The sequence below is a fragment of the Carassius carassius genome, chromosome 10, assembly GCF_963082965.1.
Source record: "Carassius carassius chromosome 10, fCarCar2.1, whole genome shotgun sequence".
Taxonomy (NCBI): domain Eukaryota; kingdom Metazoa; phylum Chordata; class Actinopteri; order Cypriniformes; family Cyprinidae; genus Carassius; species Carassius carassius.
The window spans coordinates 6138400-6148410 of NC_081764.1; the positions used below are offsets into that span (position 1 = coordinate 6138400).

Consider the following 10011-nt stretch of genomic DNA (forward strand, 5'->3'; position numbering starts at 1 on the left):
TCCAGTATGTCAATTTTGTGTGCAAGAAACATTTTTAATGATTCCCAATAGTGAAAACTATTTCTTATTTTATTTTATTTATTTATTTGCGGAAACAGTGATACATTTTTATTATGATTCAAAAGAACTGCATTTATTTAAAACAAAGTAAAAATCTTTAATGTCACTCTTGATTTATTTTAGGCATCCTTTCTGATTAAAAGTATTAATTTAGTTTTTAAATGGCAGTGTAGCTTTATACATGGTTATAAAAACTATATACTAAACCACATTTGCTGTGTACAGGAATGTACATGTAATAGCCTTGATTATGCCAGTCCTGATGAACTACGACTGATTGTTTTGGTGTAGACGAGCCAAAGCCCCCAGGCCCCATAGTGTTGGATGAGAATGTTCCGGGCACAGTGACAGTTTCCTGGGAACCATCCCCAGACGAGAAACGTGATGATCGCTTGCATTACATGGTGACCGAGAGAGACTCGAGCAAGAGGTCCTGGCACACTGTAGCAGACCGTATCTTTAACAACCGTTTCACAGCCTGTAACATCATGCCAGGGAGAGAATACCAGTTCCGTGTGTGCTCCAAAAATGACATTGGCCTGTCTGCCCCTTCGGAGTCACCAAAATGGCTAATCACATGCAAGAAAGGTTTGTGATATGGGGGTATGGTGATTCGAGCTACTAGCATTATTTCCCATTCAGACCTTTTGTAAACCAGCGGCTATTTACTCTAAGAATAAAAATGGTGGATGATATTTATGCAATATGGTATAGTTGTAGATACTGTTTGCATTAAGTATAAACAGCACTACATACAGTAAGTGCAAACTGAAACTGATTTTATTTACAAAAAGTTGAAGTCAATAACATCTCAGTGGTGGGTAGAATCAGCTATTTGGACTCAAATGTAAACAGACACAATCTAATATAAACTGGCCATGAAATTTAAACATAAAATGTATTAATATTACCACAAACTGTGCAAATTACCGCAAACACAATGGGCAAAATATTGTATTACATTTGTAATACTTTGTAACACCATTAACATTAGTTAACTACAAAAGTTAAAGTTAGCTAAAAATAAAAACATGTCTAAAGCATGTATTAAAAATAGTCATTTTCAACATTTATGAACACATTAATAAAATCAAAAGTTGTATCTGTTAATATTATACAATGGACCTGAACTAACACAAACTAACAATGAATGATTTTTATTTAAATAACATAAACAAAGATTTATAAATACTGTGTTAGTTAATGCATTAATGGGACCTAGTTGTACTGTTACCATGATATTATACTAATATGTTAGTAATATTCCCAAGTGACAGATGAATGTATGTCAAAAATAAAGAGTTTGATTGAATGTCCTTCAACAACAAATTATATGTGTTTTTTTATATTTTTTATTTTTATTTTTTATACACAAAATGTTCTTGGTTACATTATATGGTTAGAATCTGCTATCGCAGGTCTATCAGACCTGTAACCCATTTTTGGTTTGCAACCCATCATTTGAAAACCAAACTCTATCTGGTATTTTATGCATGTTCTGCCACTAGGGGATGTCTGTTTACTGCACCAAACTGTGACCCTTCAGGGACACACCCACTCACCAGCATGTCAAGTACACAACCTTAATCAACTGATTTTTAACCAGACTCCTTCATGTTTTGCAGAAAAATTCACACTGAACATCCCAGAGTCCAAGACCTGCAACTTGGAGAGTACTCCAAGGTTTATGGTTCCCCTAAAAATCCACACAGCCCCACAAGGCTACGAGTGCTACATGAGCTGTGCTGTGAGGGGCAACCCCACACCCCACGTCACCTGGTACCGCAACAATGTCAGCCTTAACACTGACACCAACTACCACATCACTAACACCTGTGGAGTGTGCTCCATGCTCATTCTCAGGGTTGGAGCCAAAGACATGGGAGAATATAAAGTCATAGCTGAGAGCTCACTGGGAAGAGCAGAATGCACCACCAATCTCACAGTGAGAGGTAAGGATCTACATGAAGTAATTTACACCATCAAGCACCTGATGACAGCTGGGTTCCCAAAAGTAAATTTTTAGAAGTTCTAGTTTATCTCTAGCCAATTTCCCAAAAGCATAATTATCTACTTAATTACAATATAAAACAATATATTAATTCTCAGACCTTTTTTTAGTGTTAAGAAATTGAACTTTCATGAAACTGCCTTACCAAAGCGTCAACATAATTTGTCAATATATTCAGTAATGCTTAATAACTTCCAGTGCCTTGAAAAGATAACATAACTTTACACATTCATCAGCATTTCCAAACTATTTTCATGTTGTGGAGACAAACTCCTGAAGATCCTGGCAACCACTGTGGTCTTTGGACTTTACAGTAACAACGTACATACATTTTACAATCAGGCATTCTGTGTGCTAGTTTGAGAAACCAGCATTGATCCATCCAAGCACAGGGTGATCTGCAGTAATATTGGGAAACTCAGCAAATGCCACTCAGAAAAGTTATTAAATGACAAAATGAAAACATCTAAATGCCTCTGAATACAGTTGTACATTTTTTTTTTTTCTAATCATATCTTCAAAAATCCTATGAATAACTTGGCTAACACTTCTATTTAATATAATTATGTTAACTCACAAAACAAAGGTAAAATCAGTAAGTTAAGAGCATTTCAATTCTGTTCCATTTGTTAACTACATTAGTTGCCATGCACTAACAATATAATACTTATTTTAATCTTAGTTTATTTTGATTTCAACACATATTAATACAATATTAAAATATCATTTGTATCTTAATATTATTTAATGGACCTGAGCTAACAAGAACTAGCAATGAGCAGTTATATTTGTATTAATTAACATAGCAAATGTATTGGTAATTGTTAGTTAATGCATCAACTAATGTAACTAATGGGACAGAATGAAAACATCTAAATGCTTCTGAATCCAGTTTTACAGAACATTCTTCCAATGTATCACTAACTAGCTATTTGATGTACGTTTCTAAATATATTTCTGAATATATCTTCAGAAATCCTTAGAATAACATGGTTTCAAACATATTAAAAAGTCATAAAAGTTACTCAAAGTAAATTCAGAGAGTTTAGAACGTTTTATACATAACACTGCAAATAAAAACCTTAACCATATTTTCTTTGATTTTCAGAATAAAACCTTGACGTGGGGAGGATGTCAAAAATACAGCATGCAATTTTTTTTTAACTTTAGGCCCTTTGTAGAACTACAGCATTGAATATTTTTGCAGAAAGATGGCTCATGGAAATGCTACACATTGTATGACCTTATAAAACTTTGTATTGTCTTAATGTGTTTAAATTAGAACAAAAAAAAAAAACAAGAAGAAAAAACTCTGTTTTGTGCTGCATGGGTTGCTGATGTATTGTACTTGTACGCAATTTAATTCATTAATTTATTTATTCTTGGCTTTTGTGTACGTAACCTGCTCTTTCACAAATTCAGTTACACACAAAAAAGTGCATAATACTGATTTCTTGCATCCATTTTTTTATTAAATTTTTGTCTGGAAATGCTAACATATAAAATAAGCTTTTGCTTCTTCAGATATCCTTTATCAACAAAAATGCTTTAGTGTAAATAAAATATTCAGGTTCTTTACACAGTGCACTTGTGTATCGACCGTTATTGAATGTGTGAATTCAAAGCACAATGATTTGATTATTAATCCATGATCCTATCCTCCCTAAAATTCTCAAGAGCTGTGTTTCTGAACACATCCATTCAGAAACAAAGAGAGATAAATATTATACAGAAGTGCCATATGAATGCATACTGATGACACCATAAAGTCTCACTTACAAGTAAATCCTGAACATGCTGTCCTTGTTATATTTGGACTATTTTACTGCATGCCAATAAATATTTTAAATGACCTGTCAGGGTCCAGCACATGTAACATCAGTGCAGTGCTCCTGTGGCGTACTCATGTGTATATGTCAAACTTAAGAGTCACTATATCATGATGATTTATGACCTCTCCGTCTCTTCTGTTCCACATATGGGCCATAACGCCCTGGCCTGACCATACCAATGTAACTTCAAACTCATATCCAACAAGTTGATCCAAGTTGATGCAACCCATGAATCATTTAAATTAAATGATCTCCAAAACTATTGCATACATTTACATTAAGCATCAACAAACAACATGTTTTCTTTTAAATGAGAACCATTCATTTTTGTTAATATAGGCAAGATTAGTCTTATATGACCGAATTTTGATATGGTACAGAATTACAATGACAAATGATACACAATTTTTAGAGATAAAATCATCATCGTTAGTAGGTTCAAGGCACACCATTAAGAAAAGCACAAGCTTATCATTCTCACATCACGAGGAAGCTGCTCCTTCGGCTGTCACTGCTCCACTGCACGTTAACTCCTGGAGTTTCTTTTTCAGTGGATAGTTTATAAGACACTCTAAGCTTCATTCTCCAGCCTGGTCCCATATCTAAAGGAGGAGTCAAAGTTCCACATCACACTAGGGTCTTTGATAAGAACTCATGAGTAAGTCTGTCCCTCAGCCAACACCCCAATGAGCAACAGGACACCTTTGAGAACCATCTCAAGTTGGATCGCAAAGGTGAATTAGGCACTCAAAGCTGAAGAAAGAGCACAGGCACAAGTCAAAAAGTAAGTTATCAATGCAATATTTAGTGTTCATACTATTATGCTACATTATACCAGGACTGCACACAATTGAAAGGAGTAATGCACCTGGCCAATCAGCATGGGTTGGCGTTGCCTTAAGTGTTAAACTTGCCCTGGATTACCGCATATATTTTATATCAGCTTGCTCTGACCATAACTATGTACTGATTTTGTGCTATTTATGTAGGAATAAGATCGTTTGTACAGCATTTTTAATTAATTTACATAAACTCATTTGGATTGTATGAAAAAAAGCAGCATGTACAGTATTGATTGTATAATGATTTTAATTTTTTTATTATTTATTTTTTATGGCATTTCACTGTGATGGTTGTTTCTAAAACAAATAGATTTGATTCCCCCTGGAATAGTTCTCAGAAAGATGAACAGAGACATCTGTTGGGCTGAAAAATGTTCATGATGGTCTCCATTCCTTTCAAAGTGGTTTCCTGTTAATGATGAAATGATGCTACGCCATCTGTTTTCTTAGTTTTGAGCAATGTTTGTTACATGCAGCTTTTTTTTGGTCCCACACCATTCCACAGCCACCAACTCAATGATGAAAGTAGGTTAGAATTTATGGATCACTGAGAAACACAAATAACTTATATATTCACAATGTACATAATTGTAATTAATAATTTGATCCTGTATGTCGTGGAATGTATGCATTTATTTCATAGACAATAACAAATGCATAATTATAAATATGTAAATGGATAATATTGATGATTCTACCAAAATCTTATAACTTTAAATGTCATGTATGCAGTTCTATTCCTGTAAATAGTATAGTGTGTTCAAATGTGTGTGTGTGTGTGTGTGTGTGTGTGTGTGTGTGTGTGTGTGTGTGTGTGCATATAAGTTTATATTATAAGATTATATATTTAATATATAAGAATTAATATTAAATATTATATATATATATATATATTGTGTATATATATATAATTTTGGATGCACATACTGTATATATGCAACATATCACCTAGACGACTGCTAGACATAAATATTAAACGGAAACGAATGGTAGAGTTTATGAAGCCTTTCAATCTAGCAGTTATGAAATGCATCTGGGAATATTATTACTTTCATAGGAGATTGTGGAGAAATAAAGCTCTTGAAAAATGTTGGCACTCTGCATTTAAGATGAGAGTGTGTGTCAGGTGTTTTGATGGATAGTTTTATGAGGTATGTGACCTATAACAGACAAAAGCATGCAGGGCTACTTGATTCACACCACTGGGCACATGCTATGTTAATTGAGAAGCAAAGTCCTAAATTTACAGACGCTTTAAATTACTACGTACTTTAAAGAATGTGGCAATTTAAATGCATCTTTTTCATGCTATTTTCAATAACAGTTCTTTGTGAATGTAGTCTATTGTGCTACTGCATTCGATGAATTTGATTACACACTTCTTAAATATTCTTTTTTAACGTAGTTTCATGTATGTCTGTTTAGCTCTTTCATACAATTTACATGGTCACAACCACTCATCAGTTCACCAGAAACAAATCTAATGAGGCTTTTTTGTTAAACCCTGTCCTTTCTCAATAAGAATCAAAGTTGTAATCCAAAGAAAACATTATTGCTGCATATTTCTTTCTAACAATTTAGTTCTATAACATCCAGACACAATTAATGTCTCAATCTGCATTCTACGAAACCCATCTAATAAAGATTTCAGGAGGTATGAGGCTTACTTGAAATGTGTCAGAATTACATTCCTGTAGCAGAAAAATTGCCTAAATCCCAAGGTTGCGGATTGGTGTAAGTGACACTGTTGCCATCTCTCTTTTTTTCCCTTCCTGTGACTGGCCCATGAATTACATTCTAGACAGCTGAAGTGTTCATGTTGCTGTAGAGAAAAGCTGACAGAAGCGCTTAGCTTAGCTTAGCTTAGCTCTGCCCTGCTGCTAAGCCCCCATTCTCCCTTCCTCAGGGAACAGACATGATCAGAGTCAAAAATTCATTATGCTTCCTCATCAGAACCACGTCTAGCACTTTTCCAAAGGCAATATATTCTTAAACTTTGCCCTAATTTTGCCACAGTCACTAAACCTGAAAGATTAACCACATCAACATCAACAAATACAACAAAAGAACGTCTCAAGGTTACATATGTAACCCTAGTTCCTTGAAGGAACGAGACGCTGCGTCGAAACGCTTTTGGGGAACGTCCCTGACGAGACCGACTCTGAATATCGTGTGCAATCAGTCCATCGGAAAGGCGTGACGTCACGGGCGGGGTGACGTAGCGACCAGGAAGCTATAAAAGCACGTGCCGTGCAGCTGGCTTCAGCTTCGAGTAGGGAAGCAAGCGCCGGCAGGGGTGCCGGGAGTATGGCTCTGCGACGCAGCGTCTCTTTCCTTCAAGGAACTAGGGTTACATACGTAACCTTGAGACGTTCCTTTTCAGGAACTCGAGCTGCGTCAAAACGCTTTTGGGGAACGATGTGCCCACGCTGCCAGACTTCCAAATCCCTGCCTAGTGTGTAGTCAAAAGAGCACAGCTAAGACGAGAGAACAGAAGAGCCCGGCGTGGCTCGCATGTCAAGATCGTAAAATCGGACAAATGTGGAGGGCGTGGACCACCCCGCAGCGTTGCAGATGTCCAAGAGGGACACACCTGCTGAGAAGGCCTTGGAGGCCGCCATACTCCGAGTAGAGTGAGCCTTGGCCCCCAAAGGAGGGGGAAGACCAGAGGACTCATAGGAGATGTTGATAGCCTCGACTATCCAACGACTAAGGGTCTGCTTGGTGGCAGGAGAACCCTTGTTAGAAGGACCGTAGCAAACAAGCAATTGGTCTGATTTTCTCCACAGGGCAGCTCTGTGGACGTATGCGTCCAGTGCTCGCACTGGACACATACAGTTTAGCTTCTCTTGGTCTGGCTCCCGAAAGGGAGGAGGACAGAAGGCCTGCAGTACGATAGGTTGTGGTGTAACAGAGGGAACCTTCGGAACGTAACCCGCTCGAGGGTATAAGAATGCTTTGGCCATACCAGGGGCAAAGTCTAAGTAGGTAGGGGCCACCGAAAGGGCCTGAAGATCTCCAACTCTCTTTAGTGAGGTGATTGCCAGTAACAGGGCAGTTTTAAATGTCAGATGTCTATCTGAGATATCTTGTATTGGCTCGAATGGAGCTTTACAAAGAGCCTCTAGAACCACAACCAAATCCCAGGGGGGAACACGGGATCATACTGGAGGTCTCAGCCTCAGCGCACCGCGGAGGAAACGTGTAACTAGGGGGTGTCTACCCACTGACTGACCATTGAAAGGGACGTGGAAAGCAGCTATGGCCGCCACGAAAACCTTTAAGGTGGAGTGGGATAACCCCGCAGAGAGCCTGGCTTGTAAAAACTCCAGAACTGTACCAACTGGGCAGTCTGCTGGGTCAAGCTGGCGGTCTCTGCACCATGAAGTGAAGAGCTTCCACTTCAGGGCATACAGTTTCCTCGTAGAGGGAGCTCTGGATTGGAGTAGGGTCTCAACAACCTCGGTTGAGAGACCAGCTGCTAATAGCTGTGCCCCCTCAGGGGCCACACCCACAGCTTCCACAACTCCGGGCGAGGGTGAATTATCGTGCCCTGCGCCTGTGAAGGTATCACGTTGGACGCAGCTGCCATCAGCCCTAACAATCTCTGGAATTGTTTGACAGTGAGTGACTGGCCTTCTTTGACTCTCTCGACTGATGTGAGGATCGACTCGATCCGAGCAGGAGACAAGCGTGCCTGCATCGTGGTCGAATTCCACACTACGCCTAGATAGGTGGTTCTCTGAACTGGAGAAAGTACACTCTTCTTGGCGTTTAGTCTCAAACCCAGCTCCCCCATGTGTGCGAGAACGACATCTCGATGTCGAGCCGCCATCTGCTCTGATTGAGCTAGGATCAACCAATCGTCGATATAATTTAAAATGCGGATGCCCTGCATACGGAGGGATACCAGAGCCGCATCCATACATTTCGTGAACGTGCGGGGTGAGAGTGCGAGGCCAAAGGGAAGTACTCGATATTGATAAGCTTTGCCCCCGAAAGCGAACCTCAGAAACTTCCTGTGTTGTGGAAGGATGGATATGTGGAAGTATGCGTCTTTGAGATCTATTGTGACAAACCAGTCCTCGGATCTGATTTGAGCTACAACCTGGTTGACAGTGAGCATCTTGAACTTCAGTGACATAACTGAGCGGTTCAGGAGACGCAAGTCTAAGATCGGACGCAACCCCCCATCCTTCTTTGGAACTATGAAATACCGGCTGTAAAATCCGGATTCCCTGTCTAGAGGAGGGACCACCTCGATGGCCTCCTTCCTTAATAGGGTATTCACTTCTTGTTCCATAACCAGAGCCTGCTGGGGGCCGACCACAGTCGGTGTAACCCCGTTGAACTTCGGTGGTGGATGACCGAACTGAATGCAATAGCCTCTTTCTATTGTACGCAGGACCCATTGAGATACATTTGGCAGTAGCTTCCACGCTGCTAAATAATCTACTAAGGGAATCAGTCTCTCGAGACTGACCTCTGGTGTAAGAGGCCCCCGAAGGGGCGGCGAGCATCCCAGCTCCGCTACGCTCACGGGCGGAAGTAACTGGGAGTGGCGCTCGCTGGAGGCCGCTGCGCCCTGAAGCTCTGGCAGGGTTGGCAGACCGACCTCCTGAGGGTACTGAGGTGAGACGGGCACCGTGTAATGAGGTGAACCGCGCTCTACCCCAGCAGGGGCTACCCTCTGGATCCTGGCGTCAGGATCTCTTCGTCGAGGACTTCCGGGCTTCGATGACAGATCTTAAATCGGTTTTCGCCCTAGAAGCCCCCGACTCAGAGCGTCGTTGCCCTCGGCCCCGACGTGGGGGAGCACGAGTGGCGACGCTCTGCTTTTGCGCTTCCCGGTGTGAGGAGCCGGTATGTGGCGTGGTCATCTCCCGCCCAGATTTACCACGAGAGCGACGAGGGAGGAAACTCTGGAACGCCGCTGCCTGCTTGTGCGCCTCCTGGAACCTGTCGACGACAGTATTAACTGTGTCGCCGAACAGGCCCGAGGCTTGAAGCGGGGCGTCCAGGAGGCAGACCCTGTCTCGTTCTTTAATTTCTGACAGGGTCAGCCACAAATGCCTCTCCGCGGCCACTAAGGCTGCCATAGACCGCCCAATTGCGCGAGCGGTCTCCTTAGTGGCGCGGAGGGAGAGATCAGCGGTCTTTCTGAGTTCTTCAATCTCTTCAGACTTAATCCCCTCCCCCTCATCGACATCTCTCAGCAGGTCAGCCTGATAAGCTTGCAGGACTGCCATAGTATGAAGGCACGCCC

At 40.7% G+C, this 10011-nt stretch overlaps 1 protein-coding gene across 3 annotated transcripts in view; it reads left to right on the forward strand.

Annotated features, from left to right (window-relative positions):
- The window catches only part of LOC132151623 (immunoglobulin-like and fibronectin type III domain-containing protein 1), a 42693-nt gene extending 39469 nt beyond the window's left edge, over positions 1-3224 (forward strand). For all 3 annotated transcript variants that reach the window (XM_059559862.1, XM_059559863.1, XM_059559864.1), the window contains 3 exons: positions 352-648; positions 1686-2012; positions 3180-3224. In XM_059559862.1, coding sequence (XP_059415845.1) covers positions 352-648; positions 1686-2012; positions 3180-3184 — 629 coding nt within the window. In that variant the 3' untranslated portion in view covers positions 3185-3224. The remainder of the gene's footprint in view (positions 1-351; positions 649-1685; positions 2013-3179) is intronic.
- The last annotated feature ends 6787 nt before the right edge of the window (positions 3225-10011 follow it).